At 42.4% G+C, this 15,893-nt stretch overlaps 2 protein-coding genes across 5 annotated transcripts in view; both read right to left on the bottom strand.

Moving 5' to 3' along the window:
• Positions 1-1,952: 1,952 nt before the first annotated feature.
• LOC148116084 (uncharacterized) lies at positions 1,953-12,017 on the bottom strand. Of its 4 annotated transcripts, none has more exons than XM_087884795.1 (6): positions 11,836-12,017; positions 10,447-11,048; positions 10,166-10,280; positions 9,981-10,048; positions 5,437-5,566; positions 1,953-4,077 (listed from the first exon to the last, which is right to left on the bottom strand). In XM_087884795.1, the coding sequence occupies exons 2-6, from the start codon at positions 10,858-10,860 to the stop codon at positions 2,021-2,023; spliced, it is 2,784 nt and encodes a 927-aa protein (XP_087740921.1). In that variant the 5' UTR covers positions 10,861-11,048; positions 11,836-12,017; the 3' UTR covers positions 1,953-2,020. The 4 variants fall into 4 exon arrangements, with proteins under 4 accessions (XP_087740921.1, XP_087740919.1, XP_087740920.1 ...); XM_087884793.1 differs by lacking the exon at positions 11,836-12,017 and adding an exon at positions 11,511-11,648; XM_087884794.1 differs by lacking the exon at positions 11,836-12,017 and adding an exon at positions 11,506-11,566.
• A 473-nt stretch (positions 12,018-12,490) lies between these two features.
• The window catches only part of LOC117659282 (uncharacterized), a 31,383-nt gene continuing 27,980 nt past the window's right edge, over positions 12,491-15,893 (bottom strand). Inside the window, exon 17 of the mRNA XM_087885386.1 lies at positions 12,491-15,105. Within this exon, the coding sequence (XP_087741512.1) occupies positions 13,835-15,105 (1,271 nt within the window). The 3' untranslated portion in view covers positions 12,491-13,834. The remainder of the gene's footprint in view (positions 15,106-15,893) is intronic.

Below are 15,893 nucleotides of genomic sequence, written 5' to 3'. Positions count from 1 at the left end.
GAAGCAATGGAAGAAAGCAAGGAAAGGATATTAAATGGGATCGATGAGATATTTTGAGTGTACACAAGATATATGATGAGAAATAATCTGCCTAGAGAAATTCATGTCAGATTTATCAAGAAAACACTGAGAACAGAGATATTGCAACTGATGCGAAACACAACAATAAAGCACAAAGGGAGAGAAGTAGTGGCACTGAAACAAATTCCAAGAAGAGAGACCTGAGAAAAGAATATCAATTTCTCACAAAATGTTTGATAAAGAAAGGAATAAATTTTAGATGGTTCATTCCAGGAGGAATATTGGTGAATTGGCAAGAGCAAAACTATAGATTAGATTCAATAGAGAAAGCAGAGTTATTTTATAAACCGCACATAAATTTTCAAGAGGAAGAAATATTGAGAGATAAAAAAGAAGATGGACGTCAGGAGGAGAAGAAAGAACAGCCAAGAGAGATAAGGAAAAAACAAGAGAGAGTGATAAGAGAAGGAGCAAGAGTGAAAGAAGTTAAAGAACAAAGAGATAGACAAAACAAGTAAATAAATAAGAAATGGAAGAAGAAATTAAAATAATATCTTAACATAAATGGACTAAACTTACATGGATACTTCCAGAGACATTGTGTAAGGAATGGCTTGTTAGCAGTAGGGGACAGAGGAAAAGAAAAGCATTATATGGAAATATCAATGTGGCTTTCAACAATAGAAGCATTGACACATCTAAGTATTGACAATATTGTAAGATACAAGGACATTCTAACAGAGAAGGGAGAACTAACACAGAAGCAAGATTTAGAAAAACAAGGGATTGAGACTGATTAGTATACACGGCTGCAGATACAATCAAGACATGATAAAAATTTGAAACAATAGGGTTTTAATTTGGGGCAATCAGAGTTGGATCAGATGATTGGAAAGGATAAAAAATTATTAAAAGATTGTATAATTACTTGTTGCAAATTAGATTAGAAGATGAAGAAGTAAAGGAAACAATTATGACATGGGCATGTTATTGGGTATTCTACCAAAGAGATACAGCAAAGAAGATGTGTATATAATTATACATATAACAGCAGCAAGAATTATATTTGCACAAAATTGGAAGACAGAAAAAATCCCGTCAGAAAGTGAAGTAATAAAAAAGATTTTAGACTGGGCAGAAATGAATAGATTAACTCTAAGAATAAAAGATAAAGAGGAATCGGTGTATTTCAAAACATGGGAAAGATTTTATGTATGGTTAGAAAAGAAGTAGCCGCCCTGAGTCTTCGGAGAGGGGCGGCATACAAATTGAATTAATAAATAATAAATTAATAAATAATAAAGTATGAAAAGATTATAGGTAAATAATTTGGATAATAGAAAGTTAAAAGAGGGAGAGGACAAAAAAGAAATAGAAACCCAGATGACACCAGAGCAAGTGGAAAAGCGGGTTGGGTGGGGGGGAAAAGAAGTATAAACGTACAATTATGATGATAAAAGTGACAGATTGGGTAAAATGGAAAAGAAATTGAAAAGTATATATTATTAGAACATTGGAGTTGCTCGGATACCAAACAGGGAATATATTCCACAACAAAGAAGAAAGAAAGGGAGAGAGGAGTAGAGGGTAAGAAGAGGAGAGTGAGAGAGAGTAATGGAAGAAAGGGGAAAGGAGAGGAAGAAAGGACAGGACAGGAGTAGGAGAGAAGGTGAAAAAGGAGAAAAAGAGGGGAGGAGTGGGGGAAAGGAAGGAGAAGTAGGAAAGAGGAAGGAGGTTTGTTGTGAAATGAGGGAAAAGAAAAGGTAGAAGAGCAACCCCAAAAAGAATTAAAATGCCTTATTTTTATGCTTTCAAGAAAAATATGTCTATGTATGACCAATTATGTATAAGAGAATCTATATTTACATTATGTGTATAAGAAATAAAAACAAAAAACTTTTCGGGGGAAAAAATAATGCAGTACTATAAGCTAATTGCCCACAGCCAGGAGTTTGATCTGACCGGCTCATGGTTTATTCAACATTTAATCTTTCTCAGGTCAGTAAAATGAGGACCCAGATTCCTGGGGACAATATGGTGACTTTGTAAACTGCTCAAAGGCTGCTATAAAGCTTTGTGGACTAGTATGTAAGTCTAAAGTAGAATTGCTATTACTATATACTTTCTCCCGAGTGTGGATCCTTTTGTGAGAAGTAAAATGACAATTCTGAGTATAGCTCTCTCCAGATTCCATGCATTTATATAGCTTTTCCTCTGTATGCAACTTTTTGTGGCAACTAAGTTCACTGCTCTTAGTAAACGTCTTTCCACACTCCATGCATTTAAATGGTTTCTCTTCTGAGTGGATCTTTTTATGAGAAGCAAGATAACTGTGTTGAGCAAAGGTCTTTCCACAATCCATGCATTTAAATGGCTTATCCCTTGTATGGATCATCTTATGGGAAATAAGATTAAATCTTCGAGGAAAGGTCTTTCCACACTCCATGCATTTATATGGTTTCTCCCCTGTGTGGATCATCTTATGAGCAGTAAGAGTACTGCTCTTAGTAAACGTCTTTCCACACACCATGCATTTAAATGGCTTCTCTTCTGAGTGGATCTTTTTATGGGAAGCAAGATAACTGCCTTGAGCAAACATCTTTCCACACTCCATGCATTTATACGGCTTCTCCCCTGTGTGGATCATCTTATGGGAAATAAGATTACCTCTTCGAGAAAAGGTCTTCCCACACTCCATGCATTTATATGGTTTCTCCCCTGTGTGGATCATCTTATGAGAAGTAAGAGCACTGTTCTTAGTAAACGTCTTTCCGCATTCCATGCATTTAAATGGTTTCTCTTCCGAGTGGATCATTTTATGGGAAGCAAGATAACTGCGTTTAGCAAAGGTCTTTCCACACTCCATGCATTTAAATGGCTTCTCCCCTGTGTGGATCATCTTATGGGAAATAAGATTAAATCTTCGAGGAAAGGTCTTTCCACACTCCATGCATTTATATGGTTTCTCCCCTGTGTGGATCATCTGATGGGAAATAAGATGACCTCTTTGAAGAAAGGTCTTTCCACATTCTATGCATTTAAATGGTTTTTCCCCTGTGTGGATCTTTTTGTGCACAGCAAGTCTTTTGCTCAGAGCAAAGGTCTTTCCACATTCCATGCATTTATATGGTTTCTCTCCTGTGTGGATTGTTTTGTGGTTTCTAAGTCCATTGCTATGAATAAAGGTTTTCCCACACTCCATGCATTTATACGGCTTCTTCCCTGTGTGGATCATCTTATGGGAAATCAAATCACCTCTTCGAGCAAAGGTCTTTCCACACTCCATGCATTTATACGGCTTCTCCCCTGTGTGGATTATTTTATGGGAAATAAAACAAGCACGATAAGTAAAGGTTTTCTCACACTCCATGCATTTAAATGATTTTTCTCTTGTGTGGATCTTTTTGTGCACAGTAAGTCTTTTGTTCAGAACAAAGGTCTTTCCACACTCCATGCATTTATATGGTTTCTCTCCTGTATGGATCGCTTTGTGGTTTCTAAGTCCATTGCTATGAATAAAGGTTTTCCCACACTCCATGCATTTATATGGTTTCTCTCGTGCTGCCTGGAGGGATTGGGCTGCATGGGCTACAGGTACTTCTGAACACCGTTTCTCCCCAGTGTGAATCTTTTCATGGGAAGAAAGTTGCCCACTTGTTCTAAAATGTTTTCCAGATTCCAAACGTTTATAAGGATCCGTTTTTCTGTGAATCACTTTTTGAGATGTAAGAAAGTTATTTCCAAGAGAATGAATGAATGTCCCATTGTAGTTTTGTCCGTTGTGTTTTATAGCATCTTCTCCTTTGTTTTGGGTTAAATGGTGTTCGTTTACATGTGATTTATCTTTGATTAGCTTCACACTTTTCCCAATATATTTTTTCCTTATTTTCTCTTGTTGGGCATCAGTGGAAGATGAGCTTTCCTGATTCCAATTATTTGACTGGCTTCTCTCATGGCTTTCGAATTCCATTCGAATTCCAAAGTTCTCCGTTCCATCTTTAGCATTGATCACTTGGAACAGTCCACAGGAATCTTGATTCTCCTGCCCATTATTAGCTTCAAAGAAAAAGAGAAATGAAAATGATAACATGGTTAGAGAAAAAGATCAAACTGTAGAAAGTCAACGAATATCTTTCTTTACAATTATCTATATATGCAAATCTCATTCAAAGTCTGTTTTGAGTTAAGGAATAATTAGGGGAAACATCCAAAGAAGAATTACGAGCAAACCTAAGTTTTCTTGGGGTGGGTTAATTACAGCAGAGAGGTACAGACCTCAGTTAGCAGAGAACAGACGCCTAACATACTATAGTGCGAGATCACACGAGATCAGTACTGCGAGATTTTGCACTGATCTCATGTGATTTCTCACTACTTTAGCGCTATATTTTCTGCAAATGCACCAAAGAAGGCAAAGGAACCACTGGCTCGCTACATCATTGCAGAGAAAGTCTTGGCAGGGTGGAATGGGGGTGTAGGTAGGGCGTACGTTGCAGCGTCTCTGCTGTCATTTGTAAGTGTGGACAGCTTTAGTGCTGCAACATTCATAGTTTTGGCAGTGGTTCTAAAGTATTCTGTCCCTAACTTTATATATAATATTTATCTTTCAAAGCATATTGAGGGGGGTGGATTGCGAGAGAGAGCAAATCAGTGTTTGTGTTTGTCTGCCTACAGATGATCTCAATGGGGTTTGTATAATTTGAAATCTGTTTTTTAAATAAAAGTAAGAAATGCAGATTAATATTGCTGGAAGTAGTAACAAAAGGTCATTTCATGAGTTAAATGCATCACAAATCAATTTACATGAAGATATATGGTGCCTTCAGAGAAATGCTAATGGCTTTTAGAGTGGGCTTTTAGTTACAGTCTTAATTGGTGCAGTTCTGGGTCTGGTTTATTGTGCGGTCATCTGAAACATATGATCAGGAGTTATTTTGAAGGAAATCCTGTTTTTTTTTCTTCTTTTGTTAATGGCCTATTTTAAGGAACCTAAAGCTGCTGTTCTAATGAAGTTAGGCAAGTGGCAAGAAAGGGGGGGGGGTCTTATTAAATAAATAGATGCCTTTGAGCAAGTACAGCTTAGGAAAGACAAAGGCAAAATGGACTGCTAAATTGGCCACGCCCACCCAGTCACATGACCACCTGGTCACACCCACCTAGCCGGTCATTAGGCAGATCAAGCTATAGTCCAGCCCCCCAACAGTCTGAGGGATCGTGAACTGCTCCCGTTTAAAAAGTTTGAGGGCCTCTGATGTAAGCAAAGAAACATTGACTCTTTTCTTTCTTGGAGTACAAGAAGGCCAGATCCTTTCCTTTTCCCTCCCAGGGAGATGATATCTGATTAGTAATTTTTTAATAAAAAACAAACTATAATCTGTCTTCTTGAACTCTCGGACTGGGGACTAAAAAACTTACCCAGAGAGACTACGTTCCTATGGTTTTCAAGCATGACTTCCGAATGCAGCGCTTTTTGGTCAGAATCCAGCTGAGACCACTCCTCCTCAGAGAAATACACAGCCACCTCCTCGAAGGACACACGGCTCTCCTGAACACGGAAAAAAGAACAGAACAGGAAGATTTGCAAGATCTCTTTATCTTCATCAGTGCTTTAGACAAATGGATAGAAGGGAAAGTCCTCAAATTTGAAGACAAGACTAAATTGACAGGAACACTCCAGAAGGTAAGCTAAAGAGATAGAAGGATCGACAGATTGGGCCCTATCTAACAAAATGAGAAAAATCAACAGTGAGAAATGTAAGGTTCTTTATTTAGGAAAGAAAAACTAACTGCACAGGCATGGAATAGGTGATACCTAGCTCAACAGTAGAAAATGCAATGGGGATCTTGGAGTCCTAGTGGACAATCACTTAAACATGAGCCAGAAGTGTGCTACAGTTGACAAAAAAAACCCCAACTCAATCATAGGCTGCGTTAAGAGAAGGATAGAATCAAGACCACATGAAGTGTTAGTACCACTTTGTAATGCCTTGGTAAGACAGCACTTGGCATCTAATATTGGTTGCATACTTGGAATATTGCATCCAGTTTTGTTTGCCAGATTTAAAAAGGATCTTGAGACTCTAGAAAGAGTGCAGAGAAGAGCAACCAAAATGTTGCTCTTATAAAGAATGGTTGCTGGAAGAATTGGAATAGATAATTGTGTAGATTGAACGGTGACTTGGTGATGTGGTGGATTTACAGGCTTTCTGGATGGATTAGAAGCAGAAAAAAAAGGGCCTGGTGGCACAGCAGACTGATAGCATTGTGATTAACACCAGCTGTCTGCAATTACTGTAAGTTCGAATCTTACCAGGCTCAAGGTTGACTCAGCCTCCCATCCTTTCTAAGGTAGGTAAATTGAGGACCCATTTTGTGGGGGCAATAAGCTGACTTTGTATAAATATACAAAAGAATGAAGGCTATTGCTTAACGCATTGTAAGCCGCCCTGAGTCTCCGGAGAAGGGCGGCATATAAATCAAATTAAAAAAAAAACAAAAAAAAAAACAGGACTGGAAATCAAAACTGCTACAATTGATTAAATTGGATAAAGATCAGGGGTGAAATGTTCCCGGTTTGGACCAGTTCGGCCGATCCGGTAGTGATGACAGCCGGTGGTTTGGAGAACCGGTAGCGATGGCAGCTTGAGTCTCCGCCCGCCCGCCCAGAGTCATTACTTTGTTTTTAATGAGGAAGTAACCTAGTTTTTTTGAGCCTCTGTGCATGTGCAGAAGGTTTTGCGCATGCACAGAGGGTGCAAGTGCATGTGAACCCCTGGTTGGCCTTGCCCCCGCCCACCTGGGCGCTTGCTTGCCTTCGCAAGCTGGCCAGGGGGACCACCAGGAAAGCCACGTGGAAGGCAGGCAAGCAACCATGTCGGGATTGTGTTGAAGGGAGCTAACTTGCCTTTCTTTTTTTTTTTTTTTTTAGTTAAAAAGTTTTTTTTTTATTTTGTAAACAAACAAATATACAATATATAATCAATCAATCAATGTATCATCTGAATACATCTTTTTTCATCTTACTCCTCCAATATTTATCATCTCTTGATATTATCATTTCATTTGCTGTGACATTTCCCCCACATTTACTTTTCCATTAGTACATTTATCTGTTCAGCAATTTTATCCCAACCCAACCTTCGACCCCCCCTCCCCAACCTCCCACCCCGACTTCCCAGAGCAAGAACAGGGTATAACATTTAACAAGCATAAGCTAAAATATAATAATAATAATAATAATAATAATAATAATAATAATAATACTTTTATTTCTATACCGCCCTTCTCCCGAAGGACTCAGGGCTATTAAACACAAAACAACATCAGTTAAAATAGTTTAAAATTATTAAATAAATTCGGCTGAATTTTAAAACCCCAGAATTTTAAAACCCAATTTAAAATTGTTATGCTGATAGCCCAGCTTGGTGGAACAACAGGGTCTTGAGTGCGCAACGAAATACCCGGAGGTCGGAGATCTTACATATTTCCGGGGGCAGTTCATTCCACAGGGCTGGGGCACCCACAGAGAAGGCCCTCCCCCTGGGTGTCACCAGCCGACATAACTTGGCCGATGGCACCCGGAGGAGACCCTCTCTGTGGGAGCGAACTGGCCGGTGGGAGGCTATTGGTGGCAGAAGACGGTCTCGGAGGTACCCGGGTCCTATGCCTAACTTACTACAAAGTTCAAAACTCCCTCACACTTTTAACTCCCCTTTTAACTTGCCTTTCAAGGTCCAGTCCCACATCCAGCCCTTGATGGGAGACATGCCACTTCTGGCCTAGCCTGGCCAGCGGGTGAGCAGCCAGCCCTTGGGGGAGACGTAGCTGCTGCGCTGAGGCCAAGAGAGGCGTTGGTGGTGGTACTGCATGTGTAGCCCTGGGACATCCGTCCTCTCCCCAGAACACTGCTGCTGCCCCAGAGCTTGCCTTTGCCTCTGCAGCCCACTGGCCCTTCTTGCCCTTCTCTTTCTGTGCGCAGCGCTTCTGTTTGTTGGGCCATTCCCCCGAAGCTGGCAGCTCCACGGCCAGCTGCTTTGCTTTTTCCCTCTTGAGGCTCTCGGGAGGCTTGCGCAGCAGGACTTAAAATCAATAAATCCAAAACAAAGGCAATAAGGAGCCTTGGTAGTACAGTGGACTAAAGCACACTGTTATTAACACCAGCTGCCTGCAATTACTGCAAGTTCGAATCTCACCAGGCTCAAGGTTGACTCAGCCTTCCATCCTTTCTAAGGTAGGTAAATTGAGGACCCAGTTTGTGGGGGCAATAAGCTGACTTTGTATAAATATACAAAAGTATGAAGGCTATTGCTTAATGCATTGTAAGCCGCCCTGAGTCTCCAGAGAAGGGCGGCATATAAATCAAATTAAAAAAATAAATAAATAACGAAAAACCTCACTAAAAAACAGGAAAGTGAACTGGAAGATAGAATGGGCATTCAAACGACTAAAAAAGTAAAATATTTAGGAATTTGGCTATCAGCTAAATGTTCGTCGATCAAAGAGGATAATTACAACTAATATTACAGATAAAAAGGGATTTGGAAACCTGGAAAAAATTACAACTATCTCTCATAGGAAGGATAGCCTCGATCAAAATGAACATTCTACCACAAATATTGTTCCTCCTGCAAGCAGCACCAATAAAATTAGGGAAGAATTTCTTCAAAGACTTAAATAAATTAATAGCGAAATGCATTTGGCAAGGGAAAAAACCTAGAATTAAAATGAAATTACAGGACAACAGAGAAAGAAGTGGCTTTGGGCTCCCAGACTGGGAGACATATTACCAGGCAACAACACTCACTTGGATTAATTGAATTAAAAAATAAAAGGACTTTGACATTAGAAGGGCACGACTTACAGATAGGATGGCATGCCTTCTTATGGGATGGAAAAAACAGACTCCATAGCTACTTCCAGAGACATCTAATTAGAGATGCGCTGCTATAAACATGGCAAAGAGTAAAAAAGAACCATTACAATAAAATTCCAGATTGGCTATCAATGATGGAGGCATTAATTTACCCGAAGGTATTGGATATTGATAAAATAAAAAGATATAAATATCTACTAAATGGCCAGAGGGAACTGAAAACAAGACAAGAACTAAAAGAACAGGGCATAGACATCGATTGGTGGCCATATATGCAGATACAATCTAGATACAGGAAATATTTAGAACAATATGGATTTCAAAAAGAATCACGAGAAGTTCTTAGACAAGATTCTACAAGGCACAAAGGACAAATTGATTAAGAAAATTTATAATTATTGAGATATAAAATGGAGGAGGAGTTAGTCAAAGAAACTATGATAATCTGGGCCAAAAATTTTGGTTATAACATTGAACTGGAGAAATGAGAGAAATTATGGAACAAAAGCTATAAATTGATGATGTTTGTAGCCTACAAGGAAAACATGTATAAAATGTTTTATAAGTGGCACCTTCCACCACCAAGACTGGCTAAAATGTTCCCCAATACCTCATCAACTTGTTGGAAATGTAAACAAAATGTAAACATATTACCACATGTGGTGGATGTGTCCCAAAGTAAAACAATATTGGAATAGAATAAGTGTGTGCCTGAAGCGAACTGGTGGTAACACCGGTTAGAACCCACCACTGATTTATTCCTATTAGTTGAAATTACTTCTTGTAAATTCATAGTTGGAGAAGTACCTAGCAGAACCAGTTAACCTGTGGTCTTTTAAAAAATATTTCTTAAACAGAATCTGAGGGTACAAATGATAAACCATTGTGTCCCAGTAATAGACTACAGAGGAAGTTATGCTGGCCGACAGCAACTTTGAACCTGCTATTATGCTGTCCATGTCGCACAGGAACACAAAAATAACCCAGTCTAAACAAGGGGGGAAATAGAAGGAGAGCGAACTCTGCACAACCGCTTCACTTCTTGACGGAAAGGAGAATACAAATCTAATGCTTTTCTCTTTCTTACTTGATTTGGAGGTTCAATCACAGTTTGAGCTCCATCGTAAAAAGCAGAAAACTTCCTTCTTTGTTTCTCTGTAATGATAAAATAATTTCAAAATGCATATTTAACAAAATAAGAAGAGGTATACTACAAAAGAGAAGAAGGTAAGACAGATGGGATCTCTGGGTAATCGGAAGATCTTGGATTACCTCCTGAAGTGTCCAGACTTTGATCTTCCCAAGGGATCCTCCTGAAAAATAGCTTCTGAGGGGGATTTGATGGATTCTTCTTTCCCTCAGGATCTCTGATCTCCACAGTGCAGCCCTTCAAATAGGAGGAAGGAAAAAAGAAGCACAATTAATGTACATCGCACAACATAAAGTGAAATCTTATATTCCGAATATAATGAATGTCAGAGAAGTTTGGGAAGGATGGGTGACGTATTCAAACACATTCTTTATTCCCTTTTGAGCTCCCTAAAGTGTCACACCTGCAACTCGACCTCCTCCTTCTGCTCCTCCACCTGGCTCAGGAGGAAGCCTTCCGCCAGGGCCACCGCCTGGGAGCTGGTCTCTGCTCCACACTCCTGCACCCAGCCCTCCATCTCTGGGGGCAGAAGAGCCAGGAGCTGCTCCAGAACCACCAGGTCCAACATCTGGGCTTTGGTGTGCTTTTCGGGTCTCAGCCATTGTCTACAAAAGTCATGGAGTCGTCTGCAAAGGCCTCGGGGACCCTCAGTCTCCTGGTACTGGATGAAGTTCCAGGGCTGAACTTCTGAAGGGAGGATGGTTTCCTCCTCCAGGATCTCCTGCCCAGTCCTTGTCCAGAATTTCCTCCCCTTCCCAGGCTGAGCAGCTGAAGAGCCTTTTCCGGCTCCCTCCTTTCCAAAAGGTTGTGTCTCCATCCTTTCTCTGTCCTGCAGAGCAACTGCAAATGGCTCCAAGGACTCTGGTGGGTCTCCAGATGCCTTTTCCTTCACGGGACCATTTTTGGTGTTGCAGGATTGATTCCTCCAAGTTATTCCGCTCTTTTTTTTTCCCCAAGAGGAAAGTTTAGTTTGCAAAGATTTCAAATGGCTTCCAGTTTCTGTATCTGAGATGGAAAGAAAAATAAATATTAAGAATTACAAAGTGGAATTCAGGCACTGAACAACCCTCACCCAACCTTCCAGGAGTCCCAAGCGGCTCATCCCAGCGCAGGACCGAGGTCCCCCCGAGCAGGGCCGGGAAGGAGGCAGCTGGAGAGGCCGCCCCGCTTCTCTCCCCCTCCGGAGACAGGCCGGGCTGCAGAGGATGGAGCCCTCGGGGAGCCTGGTGTGAATCCTGCCTCCTCCTCACCCGGCTTCTCTCCTATCCTGCTGGGCTTCCGCAAGGCCGACCCTCCCCTCCCCCCACTCGGGCTCTTCCCCGGATACGGGTAAGGGAAGGGACCCTCGCCCATCCCCGCAGAGGGCGGCTGGGGAGCATGGGACCCGGGGTTGAAGCCGGAGGAGGGCCAGGAGCGGGTCTCTCCCTCCTCCGCCTCCTTTTGCCGCTAGAAGAGCCCCCACCTCACCCGGGGCACGTCTGGATATCCCGCCAGCCAGACTCTCCCGCAGCCTCTCCAAGAGTTAAGGAGAGCGAGTGCGGCGTCCTAGAGAGGCAAAGCTCTATGATGTCACTTCCTTCCCAGCCTCCTCTTCAAAGGCAGCTTTGACATTCGTCCTCCAGTGGCCCAATGGGGAAGCGCCTGGAGTTCCGATCTCTTAGCAGAGGGCGCCCCCTGGTGGATTAGGGGCAAAGTGCCAGGATTGTTGAAAGGGCGGGAAACAGGAGCGCGCCTGAGGAGAACGGAGAGGGCAGGGATGATGGACATGGGAGTAGTGTGGAAAGCCCCTCACAATTCCTTCCTGTCCAAAAAAAGCTCCGTGGTCTCCAGAGGCAGCAATTTCTCCATCTTCCTCTCTTTCCTGTCCAGGAACCGTCTGTGGAGATGGAGAAAAATCTCTGGAGGATTTAAACTCGCTTCCCTCAGGAAAAGCCACCCTGAAGGCTGGACAGAGATCTCCAAAGGGTCCAAATCCTGTCAGAAACAGCCGGGCGGTCAGAAGAGGAGGACCAGGAGAATCTCTGGGAAACACAGCTTGTGTCTTGTGGTTGTTGAGAACTCTGGGCCCCTGTCAAGCAGGAACAGCCCAGCTCGGCGGCCGAGAGTCGTCCTGTCAGGAGGACGAAGAGCCCACAAGAGTCGCTTGGGTCAGTGGCTGCAAGTGTTGTGGTTGAAAGCAAGAACCAGGATTCACACATCTGTGTGTTTTGCAAGGGAGATAAATATAAATCCTGCAGTATCTTGCCACCAGCATGCAAAGCCCAACACGGCCAACAGCAGCTGCATCTTCCTCCTTCCAAAACATGCTATGATGTGATCAGAATAAGACCTGGCTTGACCTGCTCTTTCCCAAAGGGAGGGTGGCTGTTCTCTACGTTTCGCCACCAGGGGCGGCAGGTGAGTGCCACTTTTCGCTTTTGAGATGCTCACTGCTCGCTTGCAGCAACTGGGATTGCTTATTTATTTATGTATTTATTGTTTATATTTATATACCGCCCCTCTCCCGAAGGACTCGGGGCGGTGAACAGCCAACAGATAAAACACAAGAAATACAAAATTTAAAAACAGTATTAAAATCCAATTAAATTAATTTGGGCCACAATTAAAAGCACCCCTGTATTAAAACCCATAATTAAACAATTTAAAAATTAAAACAATTTAAAAGAGTTAAGCCAGCCTGGCTTGTTGGAATAAAAAAGTCTTAAGGGCACGGCGAAAGGTGCGTAGATCAGGGATTCACCGTATCTCCAGGGGCAGCTTATTCCAGAGGGTAAGTGCCCCCACAGAGAAGGCTCTCCCCCTGGGGGCCGCCAGTCGGCATTGTTTGACCAACAGCACCCTGAGGAGCCCCTCTGTGTGGGAGCGTACTGGTCGGTGGGAGTCTGTTGGTGGCAGAAGGTGGTCTCGTAAATACCCGGGTCCTGAGCCATGGAGCGCTCTAAAGGTGGTAACCAATACCTTGAAGCGCACCTGGTAGACCACTGGAAGCCAGTGCAGCTCACGCAGGAGAGATGTTACATGGGAGCGCCGAGTTGCCCACATAACCACCCGCGCTGCCGCATTCTGGACCAGTTGGAGCCTCCGGGTGCTCTTCAAGGGGAACCCCATGTAGAGAGCATTACAATAGTCCAGGTGGGACGTGACGAGAGCATGAGTGACCGTGCGTAAGGCATGAGTGACCGTGCGTAAGGCATTGTTGCGCGTGGCACTGGCAGCAGGCAGAGGCACAGGACCAGCCACTCTGTATACAGCAGCCACTGCAGATGTCAGCATTCTGATGCTGCCATAAAAAGGAGGAGACGAGGCTTGACCTACTTATTTTCTCTGAAGATAATATCCCCTAGGAGATGGGATGGGAGGTGTACATTTCTGTGGGCTGAGGTCAGAAGCTGGGGAGACTGACTTGGAAGATGGCCAAAGAGAAGATGAGAATGGGGAACGGAATGGGAAGGGTTTGGGGGTCAAAGGGTTAGTATCGGCTACGATGAAGTCGGGGCCAGATCTGCCACAAACAGGTGACCCATATTTAAGTGATCATCCATTTGGACTCCCAAGGTTCCTCTCACAGTTAGTTTTTGAGTCACATTTCCTGTAATCTGTTTTTCCCACCCAGGTGTAAAATCTTACATTTCTCTGCATTAAATTTCACTTTGTTGGATTCAACCTTGTCTCATGTGGATCAGAAAGGCACAATAGGTGTACACATAAAAATCTATAGACATGGTGGGTCAGAGGTTAGAATGCAGTACTACAAACTAATTGCCCACAGCCAGGAGTTTGATCTGACCGGCTCATGGTTGAGTCACCCTTTTATCCTTTTGAGGACGGTAAAATGAGGACCCAGATTCCTGGGGACAATATGCTGACTTTGTGAACTGCTCAAAGGCTGCTATAAAGCTTTGTGGACTGGTATGTAACTCTAAAGTAGAATTGCTACATACTTTCTCCTGAGTGTGGATCCTTTTATGAGAAGATAGATGACAATTCTGAGCAAAGGTCTTTCCACATTCCATGCATTTATATGGCTTCTCTCCTGTGTGGATTCTGCTATGAGACGTAAGAGTACTGCTCTTAGTAAACGTCTTTCCACACTCCATGCATTTATATGGTTTCTCTGCTGCGTGGATTCTGTTATGAGAAGTAAGAGAACTCCTCTTAGTATACATCTTTCCACACTCCATGCATTTATATGGTTTCTCTCCTGTGTGGATTCTGCTATGAGAATTAAGAGCACTGCTCGTAATAAATGTCTTTCCACACTCCATGCATTTATATGGTTTCTCTTCTGAGTGGATCTTTATATGGGAAACAAGATAACGGCGTTGAGCAAAGGTCTTTCCACACCCCATACATTGAAATGGTTGCTCCCCTGTGTGGATCATCTTATGGGTAATAAGTCTACCTCTTTCAGCAAAAGTCTTTCCACACACCATGCATTTAAATGGCTTCTCCTCTGTGTGGATTATCTTATGGGAAATAAGATTACCTCTTTGAGCAAAGGTCTTTCCACACTCCATGCATTTATATGGCTTCTCCCCTGTGTGGATCATCTTATGGGAAATGAGATTACCTCTTTGAGCAAAGGTCTTTCCACACTCCATGCATTTATATGGCTTCTCCCCTGTGTGGATCATCTTATGGGAAATAAGATTACCTCTTTGAGCAAAAGTCTTTCCACACTCCATGCATTTATATGGCTTCTCACCTGTGTGTATCATCTTGTGGGTAATAAGATTACCTCTTTTAGAAAATGTCTTTCCACACTCCATGCATTTATACGGCTTCTTCCCTGTGTGGATCATCTGATGGGAAATAAAATCACCTCTTCGAGCAAAGGTCTTTCCACACTCCATGCATTTATATGGCTTCTCCCCTGTGTGGATCATCTTATGGCAAATAAGATGACCACGATGAGTAAAGGTTTTCTCACAATCCATGCATTTAAATGGTTTTTCGCCCGTGTGGATCTTTTCCATTCGAATTCCAAAGTTCTCCATTCCATCTTTGGCATTGATCACTTGGAACAGTCCACAGGAATCTTGATTCTCCTGCCCATTATTACCTTCAAAGGACAATAGAAATGAAAAGGATAACAAGGTTAGAGAGCTCAAACAATAGAAAGTCAACGAATTTTCTTCCGAATTTTTCCAAAATTCCATCATGTTGTATTTTGCATGCCTACCCTGCTGTGATATAGACATGATGATTTCTATATCCGTGAGTCATGAAAGCTTTGAAAATATCTAGAAAATATATCTTTCTTTACAATTATCTATATATATGCAAATCTCATTCAAAGTCAGTTTTGAGTGAAGGAATAATTAGGGGAAACATCCAAGGAGGAACTGGGTGAAAATTTAAGAATTATCGGGGCGGGTTAATTACAGCAGAGCTATAAGAACTGAAACTTTGGGGAAAAATCCTTTGCTTGAAGCCTTCCATTGGCTTGTAAATGCTCTTCATGCCGAGACTGAAAAGGTTGGAAGGCTTCAAGAAAGGCTATTTCACTGACCCAAAGGCTCATCAGCTTGCAAGGGCTCTTCGGCCAGATCTGGTACATGCCTCAGTTAGCAGGGAACAGATACCTAACATACTGGCTCGCTACATCATTGCAGGGAAAGCCTCGGCAGGGTGGGATGGGGGAATAGGCAAGGCATACATTGCAGCATCTCTGCTGTCATTTGTAAGTGTGGACGGCTTTAGTGCTGCAACATTCATAGTTTCGGCAGTGGTTCTAAAGTATTCTGTCCCTAACTTTTCCTTTATATATAATGTTTACCTTTCAAAGCAGATTGTGGTGTGTGTGTGTGAGAGAGCAAATCAGGGTTTGTGTTTGTCTACCTACAGATG

Source organism: Pantherophis guttatus, chromosome 2, assembly GCF_059756535.1.
Source record: "Pantherophis guttatus breed Tessera chromosome 2, ASM5975653v1, whole genome shotgun sequence".
Taxonomy (NCBI): Eukaryota; Metazoa; Chordata; class Lepidosauria; order Squamata; family Colubridae; genus Pantherophis; species Pantherophis guttatus.
The sequence above is the reverse complement of the archived record's forward strand: the minus strand, read 5'-3'. Positions and strand labels throughout refer to the sequence as shown.